Below are 23,410 nucleotides of genomic sequence, written 5' to 3' on the forward strand. Positions count from 1 at the left end.
CTTTCGGCATGGTTATGGGAGTTACGGGGAAGTAATTTGTAAATCATATAGCATTGTATAACTTTGTGATGTAAATTCTGTCTTTATTTTAAAGTAATTTTTTTTTTTTAATCTGAAAGGTTGACTTTAGTGGGCTAGTCTGTCTCCAACTTGATGTTCATCTTATTCTTCAGGCATTTCATAATTGTGCTTAAACTGGGGAGAAATTATGATTTAGATGCCTTTCTTTTCTTGTGTCCTCACTCCCCTTACCTAAGTTCTGCCTCTTCTGCATAAAGATTGAGGACTAAAGAGTGTATGGAGGCAAGGAGTGAGAAAACATTCCCTTGGGCATAAGGGAATCTAATATTTATTTTATACTACAACTTTATTTCGGGAAGAATACAGAAATAGTCTTAGTGATCAGTTTCTTTTTTCCTCTGAGCATGACTGTGTATAAACATTGCTATTTTTTCCATCTCCTAGTTACAGCAATTGGAACTCGCCCAGATACAGCACAGAGATGCTAATCTCACAGCTCTTGCAGCTATTGGACCAAGGAAGAAGAGACCACTAGAATCTGGAAGTGAGGTACTGACAGCATCCATTATTTTATTTTTCATGTTAAGTAAGCAAGCTAAAAAGAAGCATAGAGATGGAAATAGTTTACCCTACTCTGCATGCTGCTGCTGCCAAATTCTTAGACAAAATTTTCCATGTTTTAAACATGTATATCCCTTTGAAAATGTATTCCTACTTATACTTACTTAAACTTCTTCCTTTTCTTCCATCTCTAGTTGTACTGACTATTTCAGTTTTTTATTTCTGTGTATTCTTCCTAGAGGTTTTATATAATCCTTTCCCCTCTGTTTATCTAAATCTGACTCATCTGTTAAGATTGAATCTGCTCTATTTCTTCGATGAACCCTTATTATTCATTTCTACACCAACTTCTCCTTTTATGAGCACTGAATGTGTTTGCATGGCTTAATTGTTCTCTTATTATTCCTTGAAAGAATTTTTTTTCTTATTTTAGATTATAAACGTCTTGAGCAAGGATGATTATCCTATGACTTATGTTCCCTGTAGAACTGGCCACATCATATACACAGTAAATATTGTTAATTGTTTGATTAATACCAAGGAAGGATCTTATTTACATCTTCAGAGTAATTATTTGAAATATTAGACTTTGAGTGGGATCATCAGAACTGAGTAAAAGTTCCTGTAAGAGCCCTGGGACGCGATCAGGAATAAAAGAGCGACAACTCATTTATTCTGCCCGAAGAATTTAAATGTACTTTGAGACAGCTCCCTACCAGCATTGCCCCGGAACATTGACAGTACCTAAGCAAATGCCAATCACCTGAATAGAAGAAAGATGAAATAATTCTAGTTCTTTTTTATTTCAAATGTGATGAATGTGATATGTTACTTATCTTCTGCCTAATCAAGTGTAACTACCTTTGTTTTTTTCATATCCCTGCAGAAATTTGTTATGAATGTGGACATATATCTAAGGTGTACTCACAAAGCTATATATTTGATTTTTTTACTTAAAGAGCAAACTGTACCTATTGTTCTGCCCTTGATATATTCTTCTTCCCATAATCTGCTTCCTATAATTCTTCTACTCTTTAAAGGCATATAACATTATTGTATTTAGATATACTGTAGTTTCTTTATTTTTTTTCTATCAGTTATGCAACTAACATTAGATTTTTACTTTTACTGCCTCAGAGAACACCCTTATATTTACACTGTAGTGCGCTGGAACAATGTAGCTAGAGGTGAAATTCTAGAAATTGAATCCCTGGATTGAAGAATACACATATTAGGAAAACCTTTGTGGAAAAACTCAAATGTACGCAAATGTAGAAAGTCTTGGGATATAACCCAGTGATAGAGCACTTCCTATCGTGTGTGAGTCCCTGAAAGCAATCCCTAGTGGTGGGGGAGGGGAATAATGAGCCTCCACATACTCACCACCCTGCTCTACTTACTATCAATTTATGCCTAACCTTGTTTCATTTATATCTGCACTAATTCTCTCAGGTGAGTTTTTCACCCCTCATACTATTTGAAAGTCAAGCCTACATTCGGTATCACCTTATTCACAATTATTATTTACTGCTTTTGATTTTTGATAATTTTTAAGTTACCCTCTAAATAACTTTTTATCAGTTTTTAAAGTTCATTAGTGTCTAACTTCTGTATTCCCATTAATACTGGGGATTATCTTTGCCATCTCATGGTTGAAAATACAAATAGCATTTAAGTAAAGAGTAAATTGAGTAGTTTTTCATGTGTGTATTGACACAGTCAATTGACCTTTTTCCCAGTGAATTTTATGTTTTAATTGATTAAAAAAAGTTATAAACATCCCCTCTCATTTTCTTCTCAGTTTGTATGGGCTTTGTTCACCTAAAAGTTTTTACCTTTATTCATCTAAAATTTTTGTTTTTCTTCAAAACCTCAATCTTTCATTTTGTCTTCTAGGATTATTTTTCTATTTAGGAAGTCCATTCTTAACTAGTACTTTAATCATTTCACTTTTTAGATATAAATCTTTGGTTCATGCAGTATTTCTTTTGTGAATAAGAGTTCAGATATAATCCCGGTGTGGCCCACGCCTATAATCCCAGTGGCTCAGGAGGCTGAGGCAGGAGGATAGAGAGTTCAAAGCCAGCCTCAGCTAGAGCAAGGTGCTAAGCAACTCAGTGAGACCCTGTCTATAAATAAATACAAAATAGGGCTGGGGATGAGGCCCAGTGGTCAAGTTCCCCTGAGTTCAATCCCTGCTACCTTAAAAGAAAAAGAAGTTCAGAGATATATATAACTTTATTCCTTCCATCCTCCCGTGTTCTCTTCCAGGCTAACAAACTGTTCCAACACCATTTACTTAGTAATTCTTTCCACACTAATTTGAAAATGCCACCTTTGTTGCACACAGTTTGTGTCAAATGCAAATTCCCATTTGTATCTGAGTCATTTCTGTACACTGTGTGAACCAATTCTAATCGAATTTTCTATGATTATGAAAATATTTTATGTCACTAATGCCTTGGATAGACACCTATGGCTGTTGAGCTCTTAAAATGAGGCTAGTATGACTGAGGAAATGATTTTTTAATTTTTTAAAAATTAACATTGTTTTGATAGCCATATGTGGCTAGTGTCTACTATATTGGAGAGTACAGAAGAACTGTTCTTCTCGTGGGTAGGAGTGTTTGTATATGTATGTGCATACATATGTGTATGTATTTATGTATTTGTGTGTCTGTATGTATGTCTATACCCACACACACACACACACACACATACATACAAACGTATATACACACTGGGGACCAAACCCAGGGCCTTGCATACTATGCCAAAAGCTCTGTCGCTGACTTATATCCCTAGCCCCTGTATATCTGTGGCTATTTACATGTTTGTACTAAAGCCTTTTTCTTTTTTATGACTCTACCCATTTTTGAGTGTATAGTTATATAGTATTAATCATATTCACATTGTTGAAAAAATGTAACTTTTCATCTTAGAAAACTAAAATTCTGTACCCATTAAACAATTCCTCACTTCTCCCTTCCCTCTCTCATAACTCCCAGTCAACTTTTTGCTACTATGAATTTGACTACTTAGATAACTCATGTAAGTTGAATTATACAGTATTTGTCCTTTTGTGACTGGCTTATTTGACTTACCATAATGTCCTCAGGTCCCAAATCTGAATATATTTAAAAATATGGTAAAATTAGGCCAGTAGAGAAATTTTTATTTAGAAAAATGCAGGACAACCATTGCCTTTTATTTTTGGCTCACTTATATATAAATGTATGTAAATATCTTATTAAAATTGGGGTATGTTGTTTCGTCATCATTAAGCATCTGCTTATAAATAACCCTTGTTAAGCATATCTTTTCTTCTGTGACAAGAATAATTAATAATTTTTCATCCACATAGTTATTATTTATAATATTATAACTCATTTGGGAATGAGTTGTAGAGATATCTGAGTTCCTGTCCTACTTTTCTATTCTAGTAGCATTATATAACAAATTATATTAAATGCTCACATGCAGAAATCATCATGGCACTTGGGGGTTATACATGTGCATTGGATTCAGACACATCTGAGTTTGATGGTTGACTGTAATTTTGGACGGGTTCTTTAAACCCCAGTCCTCAATTATCCTGCTCTGCCTTATCATACTTTAAGGATTTGTTTATTTAAAGTACTTAATTAGTTCCTGGCCTCAGATAAGTGCTTAATAATTTTTTAATCTTTTTCATCATAGTTTTAGCACTATTATTTCAATCCTATTACCCATGAATTTGAAATGATAACCATTAATTTCTCCATTCATTTTAGTCTCATTTAAGTTTGTAGCAAATTTAGAGATATTAAATATTTACGTATTTATAAGTCAGATTTTTAAGCATTTTTTAACCATTGTGTATTTGAGGCCGTAGGTGTGTGATGGAAAGCAAATGAGCCATTTGTGTTCAAAGCAGTGTTAAACTCAACTTACGTGATTTATCTCTCAGTATTAAGTTGCAAAATTATTTAATTTTTTCTTTCAAAACATAATGTTTTGTATCTTGGATATAAATATATTGAACTGCCTAGTTACTTGATGCTTTGCTGGCTCTGAGAACTCAGGCATATATATTTCCCATTGTGTTGCCTTGAATTTAAGCTTAGGTAGCTATCAGATGTTTAAGTAATGCCATTCTGAATTGAAAATATCAATTTCTTCAACCAGCTGGTGACATTTTAGTACAATTCTTATTTGAAATTAACTGAAGATTTCTTTTGTTGATTTTTGTTCATAGTATTGTAACTGTAAAGTTTTTTGGTTTTTGTTTCTTAATGGTAAGCAGGAACCCTGTTGTATGCTCATTCAGTATATAAGTACACTGGTGATTTGTTGACTTGAATTGCTTTAGTCAAATTGTTCACTTGCTTTACTCTCTCACAAATAAGATAGAAATGATATATGAAATCATTTTTAGTTTTAATACTCTATATTCTGGAAATAGGCTTTGTTTTAGTTTGCTTCTTTCTTTATAGATGAGAACCTGAAATCATACCTATTTGATTTTAATTTGTTAGAAAAAGCACATAATCCCAGAGGGAAGCAGGGTAGGGTTTGTGGTTCTCTTTGTTCAAATCAAGGGTTTTTTTCTGTTAAAGGGAGAGTTTTCAGTTTAGAAACTGAATGGAATGATTTTTTTTCTTAATTCAGAAATTCAGAAAGTTAAACTTAGTATCTGTAAAATTCAGAGATTACCATTTTTGTTGATAGTAAATTGTAGGAATTAGTTTTAGACTTTTGTCTTTCGGTATTTTTTTTTCCTGTCATAATAAAACAAAGTCACAGTTCCCCTTTCTTTAAAAATAATCTTTCTATTTGCAAAAGGTGTATGTAAACCTGGCCTTTGGGATTTGATACTTGATTTTTTTAGAAATTTTGGTAAAGTTGAAAAGCACCAGATACTGTCTCCTCTAGTTATCTTGACAAAGAGCAGCCAGTACCAGTTATCATTTTGTACCAAGAATTTATACCTTGGAGAAAAATACTACAGGGGATTACTTTCAGTATATCCTTAATTTACTGTAGTGGTTTGAAGTGTATGTAGTTATTTTTTGAATTAATGTAAACTGTACAGGTACTGATATAGAAAAACACAAAATTCTTTAATATTTATAGTATTTGCTTATGTATTTTATTTGTGGATATTATGCAGATAATATGTTTGAGGTTCTTTGGAATTTTAAAACTTTACTTCCTATGTTAGAGATCCTTGAATTAGAAAGAAACTATCCTTTTCCCTCATTAGCAACACTTTCAAACAGTTCTGTGATGTATTAATGGTCCAATATTAATAACAGTGTTCAAATTTTTGAACATTTTAATCTTATGTGATATCTTTAAAAATCACATGATTATACATAAAAATCAATTTTTGGAGTTATGAAAGGGAAGAGAGGGGACCCAACTTCTTAATGTTTTGACTTAACAATTTTTAGACTTTACAATCCTGTGAAAGCTATATGCATTCGGTAGAACCCATACTTCAAATTTTGTGAATGTGTTAGGTACGTTTTGCTTAAAATATACCTTACAGAGTATACCCTCTCTTCTAGTTATTTAAGTGTTTCAGTGGTATATTCTTTCTGGGAAGTGAAAGCCAGCTAGTTCAGTACCAAGTGATGATTCACCTGATTTTTAAAACAAGCATAGAAAGCATTCTGTAACAGCTTCCTGCTCATAACCAAAAATAAAGTCTGGGGACGCTAGATGGGAGTGTCCTGAAAAGGCAGTGGTGGAGGGTTCTACTCAAGAATACTTGAAACTCTGATAGTTGGTGTGTGTCCATATGACGCAAAAAGGAAATTCATGAAGTAGAGTGTGATGGAGTCCATTGCTTTGTCTTCTTCAGAGAAGATGATATTACGAATTTATGGGATAAATAATTTTCTTCATTACTCCTTCTCCATGTGTCATTCCAGCATTTATTCATGATACAGCTTCCATAGGATACAGCTCTAGACCTGTGGTAGCCTTCTCAAACATAGACTGCCCCTCACATTTCTTTGTATCTCTCAGAAAACACTATTTTGTTTTTATTTCTTGCCTTTTCTATCCTACCTAATTTATAAAAGGATAATTATATAGAAATATTAAAACCAGAACTCCTTGGAATGTAATATTTAGGTCAAATTTCAGGAATAACTTTCTGAAAGTGTTTAGACTAGCGTAAGTTTATCTTGGTATATAATCACTGAGATTCTTTCTGGTGCTAGCCTTCTTCTATAAGTCTCTTAAGTTTCTTTGAAATGAAAAATAATTTCCCTGAAGGAGTATTGTAGAAAGATCACTCAGTCAACAAATGATAGTGATTTTGTGGGGAAGGGCGATCTGTGTCTCCCATAATACTGCTTACTTAGTAGAGCTTTTTATTTGAGTTTTATTATTTATTGAGAGTTTAACTATGGTCATGTAAGTGTCATAGAAGAATATAAAAAAAAAAGCTCTTAAGTTTCTTGGATATCCTTTCTGAAAGTTTCCATGTATGTATTAGGTTAAACCATGTGAAATTGCCAATTTTATTGGTAAAAATGAATATATAATTAAATCATATACATGTACTTTATGTCAGGCTTGGTGGTGCATGCCTGTAATCCCAGTGGTTCAGGTGACTGGGGCAGGAGGATTGCAAGTTTGAGGTCAGCTTCAGCAATTTAGCAAAGCCCTAACCAACTTGGTGAGATCCTGCCTTAAAATAAAAAAGACTGGGGATGTAGCTCAGTGCTAAAGTGCCTCTGGATTCAATCCCTAGTACCAGTAAAAAAACAACCAAACAAAAATACTGTATACTATTAATAGTTTACCTTCATCAAGAATTAGAATGTATCATTTTCCATTAAACTTCCCAATTTCTCTGTAAGCTTATATAGTTGCTTTCTCTAAATGAACAACATGGGATACAGAGAGGATTAGTTTCTCATCTAAAATTACACTGTTATTAAGTAGAGGAACTCATTTACACTTCCAAAGAATTTGGTGTTCATGTTCTACAATGGGATCATATTAAATAAACTATTCTACAACTTGTAGAGCAATGCAGTTCGGACTTTGTATTAGCAGGGCTTTTCAGAGAAACAGAACCAACAGGGTATTTATAGATAGCTAAGAGGGAATTTTAAAATGAAAATTAGCTCACTCAACTATGGAGGCTGAAGACTCCTGCGATACACTGTCTGCAACTTGGAGATCCAGGAAATTTGGTAGTAATTCAGTCTGGTTTTTGAAGACTTGAAAATCAGGGGAGCCAGTGACAACTCTCAGTTCAAGGCAGAAGACTTGAAAAGGGTTAAAGATAGGCCACTGGTATAATTTCTGGAGTAAGAACCTGGGTCTCTGATGTCTAAAGGCAGAAGAGTATGGGTATCCTTGTTCCAGAAGACAGAAAATTTGCCCTTCTATCTTTTTGCTCTGAGTAGGTCCTTTGGATCATGCCCTCCACACGGTGAGGGTGGATCTTCTGCATTCAGTCTACTAATCAAGTGCTAATCTCATCTGAAAATACTTCTTACAGACAATTAATATTCTCCCAGTTGTCTGGGTACCCCTAAACCCAGTCAAGTTGACACATAAATTAACCATGAAAGACATTTGTCCCATACTGGTACCTACTCTTATGCCATAATTCATTGATCCACTGACTGGTAGACATTGAGAATATTTTCACTTATTTAGTAAACAGTGGACATCTATATCTTCATGAATTCATTGATTTTGTAGGATTGATTCCTAAAAGTAGAAATTCTAGGTCAAAGTATATATGCATCCTAAAATTTAATGAATATTCCCATAATCTTCCAAAAATTTGCCAGTTTCTCCCCTGGAGTGCCTATTTCTCCATTCCCTTGCTAGCAACATATATAATCATTTAAAAATGTTTGTCACTACAGTTTTATTTATTGCATTTCTATCCTTTTACAGTGTCCTCAAAGTTGAGGTTCTGTTTCTATATGGAAACATGGTACAGAAGTGTTGGGAACCTCTGAAATACCTTTTAAGGTTAATACATGGATTTTTAAATGTTTATTTAAATACTAAAATCATTTATAGAACATTTTTTATAATAGAAATATGTATATTTTGAAATAGAGAACCAGATTGAATTCTTATGGATATTTGGATAACCATAAGTGGACATTATTTTTCTTGACTATATTTGCTAGTTCTTATCATTTGAGGGTATAGTTAGATTATACTTGAAATATTAAGTCTGCAATGATTTTAGAAAGACCTAAAATCATTTGAGACAAACTATTCCTCAAAGAAAGGTATCTCTTTCTGGTTGCCATTCCAGGTGATTCTTCCATCTGGAAAAGTACTAAGTAATTTAAAAGGCTATTGACTTGAAAGCCCCAACTTTTATCTTCATTTCCTTAAGGGACTCATTCTTTACCCCCATCTTCTACCAGACTGTGGGAGATGGTGAGGAAGGGAAGCAGACAGTATTCAGTGTCAGCTATTATAGCAGACTTGAGAGGTTTAAACCAATTTATTGCCATCTAATGCTATGTATAAATATCATATAAATTCAGTAACAAAATTTGTTACTTTAGATAAAGAAGCAGTTCTTTATATTTTAAGGTATACTTTTTATGTTCTGTTTTGTTCATACCAAATTAAACATATCTGCCTCTTTATTAATAAATGACCTAAATGTAAATCTAAATTTAAAAATTTACTTTTTGGGGCCAGCTGTTTTTAGTGACTTTCTGTGAAATGTGTTGAATTGCACATTATAGGTTTATCTTTACTTCTCCCCAAATCCTCCATAAATTCTTTATTCGCAAGAATAAACAACAGAGGAAAAAAACAGTAATAAGGGAATTCAGTAATATTTAAGTTAAAATTGATTCAGATTAGAGACTAGAGGCATTCTTTCTGAAAAAGTTCAAAATAGAAGACCTCATATTAATAGTTATGTGACTCACTTTTAAATATGAACAAATTGGCAAGAATTGCCAAATACTTGAGGAAAGCCTCTTAAACAAAACATAAAAGACAGGATATGAGAGAAAAACAAGATGTGAGACAGAAGGAATTTGAGGGGGAAAAAAAAGGAAAAGAAAGTGGAATATATCACAACCATTATACAAAACTAGAAGACTACTTTAAAATAATCAGAGAAGTGAATGACCCTTTGGAAACAGAAAATATGACATCAGAAATTAGTAGTCCAAAGAATTATTTAAGTTAGTCATGACAACTTCAAGAAAATATTGAAAAAAGAAAGATATAGTGTGCTAAGTTTGTATTGTGTTATCTAAGCTGGAACTGTTTCCCAGAATCCTTTTCCTTACATAGTTCATGGTTACCTTGGGTCTTGAGGTGTTTTGATGGTAAAAAGTAGAAGTGAAACCACAGTCATATTCTTGTGTTTGGTAGATTGGTGTGGGGATACTAGGCATTACTGTACTTGCAAACATCATTGACATGGATAGGACTTTTCAGCTCCTTCTCTCTCTTTGCTTCTCCAAACATTGAGCCAAACCTAACACAGATAGAGTCAACAGCAGAACATAAACTGTCTAACCAGACTCACAATTACAGGTAGCCAAATCTCCATGTTCTATATCATGTCTTGTATTCTCTGAGCAACTGCTAAGTGATACAGAAATTTGTACTGTAATTAGCTACAGAGGAGTAGGACCTTAAAGATGGTTTCCTGAATTAGTTTTGGGTTTTACAGAATTGGTTCTCTGTTCTAATTAGATCTAAAGACAATAATTACCCTGTTCCTAGTGGTAAAGGGGCACGGTAGTCCATGGCATTCAGTGACAAAGCAGTTATTTTACCAACTGTAGACACTTAAAATCAAGTGCCTTGGAAGGCAAAATTTTAGAGCAAGTATTTACTACCACAGAACACTTTGGTGAAAATGAGTAATAGGATAAATAATTTTCTTCACAGGACACTGGAGAACTTAGGCAAAACCTTTAAATTCTGAGCTTAGGATCCACAGAAGGAAATTAAAGCCTCTGTGATTGCCCTAAAAGAAATCTTTACTTCTTTTATCCAAAGGCAGAGATTTCTGGAAACTAAACCTCAAATCTAATCCTGCAGGTAACTGAATTACAGCATAAATTGAATTTCTAGTCTGTAGGACTTTTTTGTTAAAGTTGTACCATTTTGTGGGGTGGCAGGGAATAGAAACCAAAAATTGGGAATTGGAATATGAATAAATTTCTATGAAGTTGGGTATCTTGGCCACCTGTGCCAGTCCTTCTAGCCCTGAGGGAGGTTAGTCTCTGAATTGTAATGGCTTCTCTTAAGGTAATTACCTTGCAAGTGAACTACTGAGCCTCCTCAGAACCTCCCTTCACTATTTCTCATTGCTTCTATACTATAACCAGGCTTATCCAACAGTTCCCATAGGATGTGGTATTAATTATGACCCATGAGGAGATGTGATAGCATACTAAACAAATTGCATGATTTTGCCTGCACTTACTTGGGGGGAATGTTGTGAGTAGACCTAAGGGTGTAGATTCAGAGCAGAAGGCTATAAATATAAAGTTGAACCAGGCTGAATTGACTGATATGTGTTCATTCACTAAGCAAAGATTTTTGATAGGAGATATTAGGTCAGAGGGCTAGGAAAGGCTTTTAACAGTTTTTGTTTGTTCATGTGTTTTTTTGATTGGTTGAAAGACCCAAAGGGGGCTGAAACTAAGTGAAATTGAGATAAACACTAGAACTATATTGTATAATATACATATTTGTTTCCAAAGGCTTTGGAGATTGAGATACTCAAGGGAATTTAACATATAGGACTTGATCACATATGTCCTTCCAGTGGGTCCAGAGGATACTCCTTTTATCATACTTAAGAGAAATATATTCATGAGGGGAACCTCAGCAACCTTGAAGGGCTCTGCTGTGTATTTGCTTTAAGCCTGTAATGACAGGGGAGCTCCTGCCATCAAACTAGGCCCCCTAAATTTATTGAGAATGATGAACTCCCAGGTGGCAGAAATAAGTAGTGAAACTTAATTGCTAAAGATAGGTGGATTTGGTTACTGTCATAGTTAGTAAAACCAATTCAGAAATCAGTATAGTCTGAGTTACAGATACTTGTTATTGACTAGTCAATCATGATATTCTAGATCTGAAATAGATGGGCAGCCTATTAAGTCTCCCTGGATTTGTCTAAACAGAAGAACTCTAGGTATGGTGAAGAGAAATGTGACTTGGATTAAGTCCGTACAAGTTACAGGCTGTCAGGAATTAGGCTGCTGTGTAAATTTCTAACTGATCAGAGCTTCCTAGGATGGGTGCTTTTTGAGTGTTTTTTTTGCAGCAAATGATGAGGGCAAATCGGTTCTTCCTGTGTCTAGCCCCTTTTGGTTATTAGGATGTCAGCTCAGACACTTTGGACAGTTAAGATTTTATTTAATTATGATTAGATTTTTGAAACTTGGGTCATGAGTATGAAATTCTTAAAATATATATTAAAAGTAGATGTATGTACAATTTTATATTAAAAGAAAGGAATTGTAGCAACTTTTGATGTTTCTTAATCTCTATTAGAGAACTGAAACTACCTGAATGATCCATTTAGCATTCAGTGTTTTTGATACCTTAGAAATAGGAAAAATAATTTTTTGCTTGTTTGCTTGACAAAAGCTAGGAAAGAGAAAGTCCATTCTATATAGTGAATTAGATCTGTCAGAAAAAAAAAATACTAATATCTCTTGTTCCTGACTTTCAGTTTGTGATATTACCTTATTTTTAAACATTTAATTTTAATTCTTTCAATAAATTTAAAATTTTTAAAAATTTTAGAATAATCACACAAATAAGTAGATAGATAGAGTTATAGGCCCTTAACCATTCCCCAAACACAAACCAGTTCACAGACCCTAAAAACCTTTGAAACAAAAACCAGGTCCTCTTGAATAGAGACCCTGCCATACAACTAAAAATTTATACTGTAAACCAAGCCTTTTCTCCAAGGATTTGTAGCCTTTTGCCAGGGTAACAGTGCATTAGAGGAGGGGGAATTTAAGAATAAAAGGAATTGCTAGATAGTGTCTTCTTACATGAATTCTAGGAGACCCAAAACAGCACTGCTCTCCATCAATATCAGTGGAGTTCTGACTTTGGTCTGTCTCACAGTGGACCCCTCAACCAACACTAGAAATACTTGCACGTGTCTGGAATGCATAATTGAAATAGATGTACTCAACAGCTGAGTTATCCCATTGGTTCTCTGGCCCATGGAAGTGAGAGAAAGTATAAGCCACTAAATTCACATCTACCTGCCAAAATATGAAGGATTTTAAAAATGCCTGGAGTAGTGATTTCTACCATATCCCCATTTGACTTACCCATTTGGCTTTGAAGAAGACAGGTACATCTTTGAGAATGACAGTGGATTATTATAAACTTAATCAGATGGTGGTTTCTATTACAGTTGTTGTGGTTTTGTTGCTGGAGCAAATTAATGTGTGCCATGGTTTTTGGCAAGCGGATGCTGATCTGGTCTATGCTTCTTTTCTCTATGCCTATTTGTAAAGAACATCAGAATCAGTTTGTTTTTAGCTGTCAAGGCCAGCGGGGCATCTTTATAGTCACATAAAATCTCAGGGTTATATTAAATCTTATGTGATAATATACTCTACAAGGTCCAGGAAAGCCTCTTCCTGACACAAAGTATGTCAGCCCATTATATTTATACCATGCTGATTGATCTGGTGAGCAAGAAGTAATAACTCCTTCAAATGTTTTGGTAAGGTGCATGTATGGTGAGCAATAAATCTCACCAAAATTGAGAATCCTGCCATCTTGAATAAACTTTCTAGGGGTTTAATGACTTAGAGCATGAGATACCCTTTCTAAGTAAAAGATAACTTACTGAATCTGGCCTGTGTCATCACAAAGAAAGAGGCATATTTGGATCTTAAAGGGAAACATATACCTTATTTTAATGAGATGGAGAATGTCCCCATTTCCATGAATCCAGCTGTGTTCCATGACCCCAGTCAGTAACTCCAAAGCCACCCTTTTCCATACAGTGTCTGGAGTCAATTCTGTCCATCTCTTAGTATTTTATTCTCTTACTATTTTCATTTCTAGTGAGCTCTTCATTATCAACTCTTCTCAGGTCGCTTTTCTTGTCACCTACACCTTTAAATTTCTCAGATTGGAGATTTCTTTTAGCTTCTCCCTTCATCTTTAATGTGAATTTTTAAATACAAAATGTTTACTTTTATCAAAATAAAACCTATTGTAGAAAATGTAAAAGAAAATTAAGTTATCCACATTCAATCACAATTTTACAAAATTCATATTGTAATAATATTTTCAGTAATCTCCTTTTTAATTTAATGGTACAATGTGTATATATATGTATATTTAGACAATTATTCTTTTAAAAATTTTTTTGTAGTTGTAGATGGACACAATGCCTTTATTTTATTTATTCATTTTTTATGATACTGAGGATCAAACCCCCAAGTGCTATACCACTGAGCCACATCCCAGCCCCAAATACTCTTTTTTTATAGCTTTAATTTATTTACTTACTTTTTATGTAGTATGTGATTGAACCCGGTGCCTCACATGCGATAGGCAAGCACTCCACCACTGAGCCACAACCGTGGTCCATAATGTATATTTTATATGCCATTAAATGATGTTTTTTGCATTTAATTGGCATGTTATAATTTATTCATCTATTGTTAAACATGTTTAGCTTCTACTATAATGTTGTACAAGCCTATTTGTAATTAAAGTTTTGAGCCATTTTTTTAAAAATTCCAGAAATGGATGTTTATTATCAAATTTTAAAAAATATTTATTGCCAGTTGCTGTCTGTCCAAATTGAGTTAGTTTGTTCCTACCAGTGTTGTATGAAAGTGTCTGTTTATTAACATCTCATCAGTATCATATTTTTTAATCCTTAATATCATTTGTTATCTCAGTCTTTTGAATTATTAATCTTCTTTTCATCCTCTATTAAGGAAGCATAATAGACTCTTTGAGATGGCATGTATTCATTCATTCATTTGCCTGATTGTACTATAATGGTGAGAAGAATGGAACTGGTTTCAACTTTCTTACAAGTTACTAGTCCAAAAGTTGTCATTTTATAACAGTGGTGCTATTTTTATGCTGCTCTGGCCTTTTCTGCCTTGTGTGATTACAGGGTACTTAGAGCCGTGATAAAGGACAATGAATGAACATTGATAGCATGTTGATTCTTTTAGCAGTTGGCCATGGATATGTGTGGTTGAGCTGGAAATCAGCATGATATGTATGAAATATTGAGTTATCCATATAGAGCTATCTAAATCTTTAAGATTCCTGTTTTTTCCTCAAGTACTCTTATTGTTATACTCCACTGCTACATTAAGTATTTTGGTCACTGTTCTTCTCAGAGAAAATTGTGTTTTAATGGTGGTTTATATGTAATATTTCAGGTCTTATTTGATTTTTTTTTTCTTTCAAAGCACTTATAATTAGATTAATGATGAGATTATGCTGAGAAAGTTTATTTTTTAAAACTTGTCTAGCTTTAAGATGATTCTAATGAGTTTTATGGATTCCAGAATCATTTCTTAAAACCGTGTCTATATGCATGTTTTTCCATAATTTATACTAATACTTCCCTCAAGTTATAGCATTCTCACATAACCAGTTACATTGTTGCAAGTATTCCCTAATGCTGTACCAGTAATGTTTGTTTCATCCTCTTATGCAGCTATTTGGTTTATACTTTAGTGACTATGAAAAGCATGAATTGCCTGTTATATGAGATTACCTGTAATAAGTATCAGTCAGGACTTAGAGGGCTTTCCAAAATGATGAATGAATACTAATTAGCAACAATTGTTAGTTTGTTAGTCCATTACTAAGCATATCTTTCCTTGGTTTAAATGACAGTTAATTTTTTTGTGCAATTTGTCCAAATTGAACATTCAGGTCTTCACTTAATGTTAACAGTAAAAGCCCAGGTTCCCATGAAAAACAGTGAATCTGTCTTAGGTATGTTTGCAATGGTACCTTCTATGGCATTAGAATTCCTATTTATACATTTTCCCCAAGAATTCCATAAACTATTAAATGGAAGAGTAAACATAATTTGATTTTGAAGTGTTTATTTGAACTTGGTCTTTTTGTTTTGACTTGTCAGTGTGTACTAATTTTTAGTGTTCTGAGGATTTTTTTGTTGTGATACAACTAATATACAATAAATTCACCATTTAAAGTGTATAAATTCAGTAGTTCTTAATATATTGACAACGCTATTCAGTCATCAAAATTATCTAATCTCAGAACATTTTTATCACCCTAAAAAGAAATTTCTTCACTCATTTGTCACTTCCCTCAACCCCTGGCAACCACTCATCTATATTGAGATTCTAAGGATTTGTCTATTCAGAACACACATTTATTGTATAATAGAAATGGGAATCATATGATATGTAACCTTTTTCTATATTTTTATTGGAATATTATAATTATATATAATGGTAGGATTAGTTTTTACATATTCATAAGATTAAATAAAGAGGAATGAAGGAAAGGGAGGGGGATGGGAATAGGAAAGACAGTAGACTGAACTGGACATACCCCTCCTATGCTCATGAATGAATACACAGCCACTGCAACTCCACATCACATTCAATCGCAGAACGGGATCAAAATTGTAATGAGTTGCATGGATATGTAGCCTTTTGTGTCATCTTCTTTCTCTTTGTGTTTTCATGATCCATTCATGCTGTAGCATGTGTCAGTACATTTCTGGTTTGGGTTGAATAATGTTTTATTGCAATAATGTACATAATATTGTTTATTCATTCAATTGATGACAGGTCATCTTCTGAACCTTTTCTTCTCTCAGTAATTTGATTTCTAATGTGTTTCAGTCGTTATGTTTGGTTTCCCTAATTAGAGATTTCAACAAAATCAGGTATTCTTCATCTGATTGAGTCAGTCTTATATAGGAAATAATAAGAGATTAAGTGAGTAATGTTGATTAAATCATTGGTTTTGAAAATAGAATGATAAGGTAGATTAAGTCTGTTATTTGGATGATTTTTTTATACTGCTTCCATATGCATTTGTTCATTAGTTTATAGACTGTTCTCAATTGGGGGCAGTTCCTACTCCTGTAGGCTTTTTGAAAATGTGTAGAGGGTTGTTTTGACGTGGTGATTCAGCAGGGAGTGGGGTTGCTGGGGGCCCAGTAATACCAAACATTGTGCAATGTGAGGAGGGCAGATTCTCCCAATTAAGTCTACCTAGAATTGTAATAACACCCCCCCTTGAGAAACACTGATAACTAAATTTCTCATGCATTTCATTAATACTTAAAATATTATGTTAACTATACTCTAGAATCTTAAAATGTTTTCTAGGAAACTGTTTATAAACATCCTTCCATATAGATATCAGAGTAAACTTTTGTGTGTGTGTTTTTGTGAATATAGAATTCTAACATCACAGATTTCTAAAACTTTTATGTCAAAGTATACCAGACTATAGAGAAGAAAAAGAGTAAATTGTCCTTCCTGTGTTGGTGAATATCTTGAGGAAGGGGTGACTTCAAAATCTCAATTTGTAATTTAATTTTAAAATTCAAAAGAAATTTGTATTTGTTTTTTAGATTGAGACATAACTTGTATACAATAAAATGTGCTGGTCTTAATTGTAACTACTACTCCAAATCAAGAAATTAAACATTTCTATGACCCCCAGAAAGTTCATCATGCCTTTCACCATCCCCAACTATTGGATCTCAGGATAGGTGTATGTTTATTTTACAAAGGAATCTAAAGTGTTTTCCAGCTGGTTATACTGTTTCACACTTCCATTAGCAGTGTTTTTGTTTGTTTGTTTCGTGTTTTTTGGAAGAGCAAAGGTTTTAATTTTGATAAAGTCTAATTTATATTTTTTTATGATTAGTGCTTTTTGTGTCCTTAAAAAATAATTTTATATCCCATGTTTGCTGAGATTTTTCTGTTTTTTTCCCTAAAGGTTTTATATAGTTTTAGTTTTTCATTTTAGATCTGTGATCTATCATGATGTAATTTTGTGTCTGGTGAGGTAGGGATTGAAGTTTTTCCTTATATACAGATACCCTGTCATTTTACCCCATTATTCTAGAAACGGTGTTAATCTACCTCATTTGTTGATGACTTTTCCCATTACATTGCCTTTTGGCTTAGCTTTGAAATCATTTAACATATTATAGTTTTGAATCTTGTATGTCCCCCCAAAGACCCATGTGTAAGGGCTGGGTCCCTAGTGTGACTCTATTGGGAAATGAAGGAGTCTTCGGTAGATGAGGCTCAGTGTGAGGTCTTTAGGTCATTAGTGATGTGGCCTCACAGGGGATTGTAAGACCCTCCTGTGCTCTCTTTTGCATCCTGGCTATGAGTTGAGGCGTTTTGCTCTACCACATGCTCCTGCCATGTTGTGCTGCCTTACCATGGGACCAAATAAATGGGTCTAACCAGTCATGGACTGGAACCTCCAAAAATGTGAACCAAAATAAACCTTTTCACTCTATATGATTATCTCAGGTATTTTGTTATAGTGACAGAAAGTTCACACACACACACACACTTACACACTCGATTCTGTCATCTATTTTTCTGTATTTATGTCCATACTACAGTCTCTCTTGATCACTGTAGTAATTTTGAATTCAGATTGTGTAAATTCTTCAACTTTATAGTTCACACACCACACACACACACACACACACACACACATATACTCACTCCATTCTGTCATCTATTTTTCTATGTTTATGTCCATACTACAGTCTCTCTTGATCACTGTAGTAATTTTGAATTCAGATTGTGTAAATTCTTCAACTTTATCCTTTTTTGAAATTGTTTTGACCTATTCTAGTCTGTTACATTTTTTTAATGAATTTTAAAATCATCTTGTCAGTCTCACAAAAATGCCTAGTAATTTTTCAGTAGGATGACCTTGTATCTAGAGATCAATTTGCAGAGAATGAAAATCTTAACAACACTGGAACTTCCAGCCCATCTATAGTTTTTGTGTAATGTTTTATTTCCATGTATAAGTTCACCACATCTTTCTTCACATTTATTATGTATGTATACTTCTTTATGTTAGTAACATGGTATTTTAAAAAAATTATTGTTGCCAGTTGTTTGTTGCTATCTCAAAGTAGTTGATTTTTGTATAGCTCTTATATCCTCCATTCTGCTAACTTCATTTAACCCATTCAGTCACTAGTTTTTAATTCTGTATTTCAACAAAATGTTATACAGGTGCATTCAAATAGGTTATAAACCATTACATGGAACTTATATATATTAATATTATGTAATTATAGTCTGACTGTAATTATATGTATTTATATGTCATATACTATATTTAGTTTTTTATAGGTGCACATTTGAGATGATAGAACATAATGGGTTAATTGTTCTACAGGATTTTTCTGTAAATTCCTTAGGATTTGCTGAACAATCATGTTGTCTACAACTGAGAATAATAATTCTTCCACCATTCCATTTTTATGCTTTTTATTTCTTTTCTTGCTTCAGTAATAGCAGACATTTTTGCCTTATTCCTGTTCTTAGAGGAAAAGCATTCAGCATTTCACTCTTAATATAATACATAATATACATAGTGGCATATGCCTGTAATCCTAGCTAATTGGGAGACTGAGACAGGAGCAACTTGACCGAGATCCTGTCTCATAAAATAAAAATATATGCATACGTTTATATTTATGTATTAGGGTATTGATGTAGGTTTTTCAGAGAGCAGTTTTCTTCTCTTCGTAGCTGAGAGCTCAATCATGGTGAATGTTAAGTTTTGTCAGGGTTTGTCTGAATATGAGTTTTCTTCTTTATTCTTGTTTTGTTAACTTGTATTGATTTTTTAAAAATCTAACCAACCTTTTAATTCTGGGATAAATCTCATTTGGTCATGATATATAATTGATTTTTACATGTTCCTTATTCGGTTATGATTAATTTATTTTGCTAGAACTTTTACATTTATGTTCATAATGATAGTGGTTTGTAATTTTCTTTTATTCTAATGTCCTTGTTATCTTTGGTTGAGGTTATGCTCATAAAATGAGTTGGAAAGTATTCCTTCATCCTCTCATTTTTGTTTGAAAGAGTTTGTGTAGGTTTGGTCTCATTTTCTACTTAAATTTTTGACAGAAGGTATCAGTGAAGCCATCTGAGGTAGAGTTATTTTGTGGGGGGAATGCTCAATATTGGATTTTCTCTTTCTTTTTGTGTTGGTTTTTGTAAGTGGTATTCCTCAAATAATTTTTGGACTCATCTGAGTTGTTCAGGTCATTCACAAAATTATTTATCATGTCTCACAAGTCTTATTAGTCTTTTCCAAAAATTAACTTATGGCTTAAATTTTAAAGATTTTTCATGTTTCCTTTTGTGTTAATTTCTACTCCTGTTATTTCCTTTCTTCTCCTTGTTTTGAATAAATATTTTCTTTTTCCAACTTCTTCAGGAGAGATCTTGCATAATTGTCGTCATACCTTTCTTTTCTAACATAAGCATTAAAAGCTGTATATTTCCTTTATTTTTCTGCTTTGATGTTGGATATGTTTTTATTATTTAGTTTGAAAATATCTTCTAATTTTCTTTTGTGTATCTTCTTTGGCATACAGATTATTTAGAAGTATGTCATTTTAATTTCCAAATGTTCTTGTTTTCATTGTGGTCAGAAAACAGTCAGTGATTTCATTCTTTCTAAACTTGCTGTGACTTAGCCTAGTGTATGGCTTAACTTGATGAATTTCATCTCTGCTCTTGAAAAGGGTGTGTGTTTCTGCAGTGTTGAGTTAGTGTCTGCAAGACCTCCTCAGAGTTTTGGGTTTTTTTCCTATTGGTTCTGAGAGAAGTTTATATATATATATTTAAACTATGATTATATATTTGTCTGTTGCTACCTATCAATTTTTGCTTCTTTTGTTTAATGGTTTGCTTTTAGGTGAAAATCCATTAACTCTTTCCAATAAATCACCCCATTTTGTCATTGTGAAGTGACCCTCATTTCTAGTAATATTCTTTGTCTTGAAGTCTGCTTTTAAAGTGTTTATTCCACTTACAGTTAATGTATAATCATTGTGATTGAATTTAAATCTACCGTCTTACTATTTATTTTTTAAATGCTTTTTTTAAAAAGATAATTTGCCTGTGATTTTAAAATCGGCTTAGTATTGTTTTTCCCCCAATTTCAAAGGATTTTTTTTGGGGGGAACACTACTAGGAATTGAACTCCGGGGTACTTCACTACATCCCCAAACCTTTTTAATTTTTATTTTGAGACAGGGTCTTGCTTAGTTTTGAACCTAGCCTTGAACTTGGCAAGAACTAACTTCGACCTTGAAATCCTTGTGTCTCAGCCTCCAATGTACCTGGGATTATAGGCTTGCCAGGCCACCTCACCTGGCCAAAGGATGATCTTTTTTTTTTTCCCTGACTAATTTTTTTAATATTTTTATTGGTGCATTATAGGTGTACATAATGGTGGAATTTGTTTTTACGTTTTTTATATTTACACACAACTTAACAATATAATTTGGCCAATGTCATTCTCTAGTGTTTTCCCTTTCCCTCTCCTCCTTCCTCCCCATTCCCTTTCCTTTATTTACTAATCTCTCTGTGATTATCTTTTTTTTCCCTCTCTTTTTACATTTAATTGTTGGTACTGTACAGTTCTACATAATGATATCTATTCATACCGGCACATAATATAACAATATAATGTGACCTATATTACTCCCTTCACCCCCTGGTCCCTTCCCTCTACTAATCTCCCTTTGATTTTCATGAGATTGCCCCCACCAACTTTTGTTTTTCTTTTTCCTCTCTAACTTCTGCATATGAGAGAAAATAAATGACCCTTGACCTGCTGAGTTTGGCTTATTTCTCTAAACATAATGATCTCAATTTCCATCCATTTTCCTACAAAGGGCAATTTCATATTTTTTTAATGGCTGAATAAAACTCATTGTGTATATATACCATGTTTTCTTTATCCATTTTCTGTCAGTGGACACCTAGGCTGATTCCATTGTATGACTGTTGTGAACTGTGCTGCCATAAACATGGATATGCATGTATCAATGTAGTGTGATGACTAGTTTTTAAAGTAAATACTGAGAAGTGGTATAGCTAGGTCGTGCCTAGTCTTTTGATGAACCTTCATGCCAAATTCCATAGGGCTCTACTGATTTACAGCCCCACCAACAATGTGAAAGTGTTTCCCTTTTTCTCCACATCCTCTCTAGCATTTACTATTATTTGTATTCTTGATGACTGCCATTCTGGCTGGTGTGAAATGAGAACTGAGTGTAGTTTTGATTTGCATTTGCTTAATTGCTAATGATGTTGAACATTTTTTCATACATTTCTTGGCCATTTGTATTTCTTCTTTTGAGAAGTATCTGTTTAGTTCATTTCCCCATTTATTAATTGAGTTATCTGGTTTTTTTGGTGTGAAGTTTTTGGAGTTCTTTATATATTCTAGAGATTAATCCTCTGTCAGAAAAGTAGCTAGCAAAGAATTTCTCCCATTCTGTACGTCCTTTCTTCACATTCCTAATTGTTACACCTTTGCTATGCAGAAGTTTGTAAATTTGATGCCATCCCATTTATTAACTTTGGGCATTATTTCCTGAGTTTCCAGGTCCTATTGAGAAAGTCTATATGCTGGAGTTTTTACCGTCTGTTTTCTTCTAGGAGTTGCATAGTTTCTGGTCTAATTCTGAGGTAGTTGATCCATTTTCAGTTGATTTTTATGCAGAGTAAGAGATAAGGGTCTGGTTTCATTCTTCTACATATAGATAACCAGTTTTCCCAGCACCATTTGTTAAAAAGGCTGTCTTTTCTCCAATGTGTTTTTGGCACCTTTGTTTAGAATCAGATGACTGTATCTACATGGATTTGTCTCTGTGACTTCCATTCTGTAATGTTGATCTATGTGTCTTTTTATGCCAGTACCATGCAGTTTTTGTTACTCTAGCTCTATAGTGTAATTTGAGATCAAGTATTATGATACCTCCAGCATTGCTTTTTTGGCTTAGAATTGCTTCGACTCTCCTGGTCTTCTGTTCTTCCAAATTAATTTTAGGACTGTTTTTTCTAGTTTTGTGAAGAATGTCATTGGTGTTTTGATGGGAATTACATTGAATCTGTGCATTCAATTTTATTCTTCAGTGTGCTATAGTTTTCATTGTAGGGTCTTTCACCTCCTTGGTTAGATTTATTCCTAGTTTTTTAAAATTCTCTTTTGTTTTTGTGTTCCTTTTTTTAAAAATTTTATTGTAAACAAATGGGATACATGTTGTTTCTCTGTTTGTACATGGCGTAATGGCATACCATTTGTGTAATCATAAATTTACATAGGGTAATGCTGTTTGATTCATTCTGTTATTTTTTCCCTTCCCCCCGACCCCTCCCACCCCTCTTTTCCCTCTATACAATCCTTCCTTCCTCCATTCTTGCCCCCCTCCCTAACCCTAACTCTAACCCTAACACTAATCCCTCCCACCCCCCATTATGTGTCATCATCCACTTATTAGCGATATCATTCGTCCTTTGTTTTTTTGAGATTGGCTTATCTCACTTAGCATGATATTCTCCAATTTCATCCATTTGCCTGCAAATGCCATAATTTTATCATTCTTTATGGCTGAGTAATATTCCATTGTATATATATATACCACAGTTTCTTTATCCATTCATCAATTGAAGGACATCTAGGTTGGTTCCACAATCTGGCTATTGTGAACTGAGCAGCTATGAACATTGATGTGGCTGTATCTCTGTAATATGCTGATTTTAAGTCCTTTGGGTATAGG

At 33.5% G+C, this 23,410-nt stretch overlaps 1 protein-coding gene across 1 annotated transcript in view; it reads left to right on the forward strand.

The window, feature by feature from the left end:
• Taf4b (TATA-box binding protein associated factor 4b) overlaps positions 1 to 23,410 on the forward strand; it is a 146,965-nt gene that overhangs the window by 107,306 nt on the left and 16,249 nt on the right. The window contains 1 exon segment of the mRNA XM_047525878.1: positions 466 to 570. Within this exon segment, the coding sequence (XP_047381834.1) occupies positions 466 to 570 (105 nt within the window).

Source organism: Sciurus carolinensis, chromosome 15, assembly GCF_902686445.1.
Source record: "Sciurus carolinensis chromosome 15, mSciCar1.2, whole genome shotgun sequence".
NCBI lineage: Eukaryota > Metazoa > Chordata > Mammalia > Rodentia > Sciuridae > Sciurus > Sciurus carolinensis.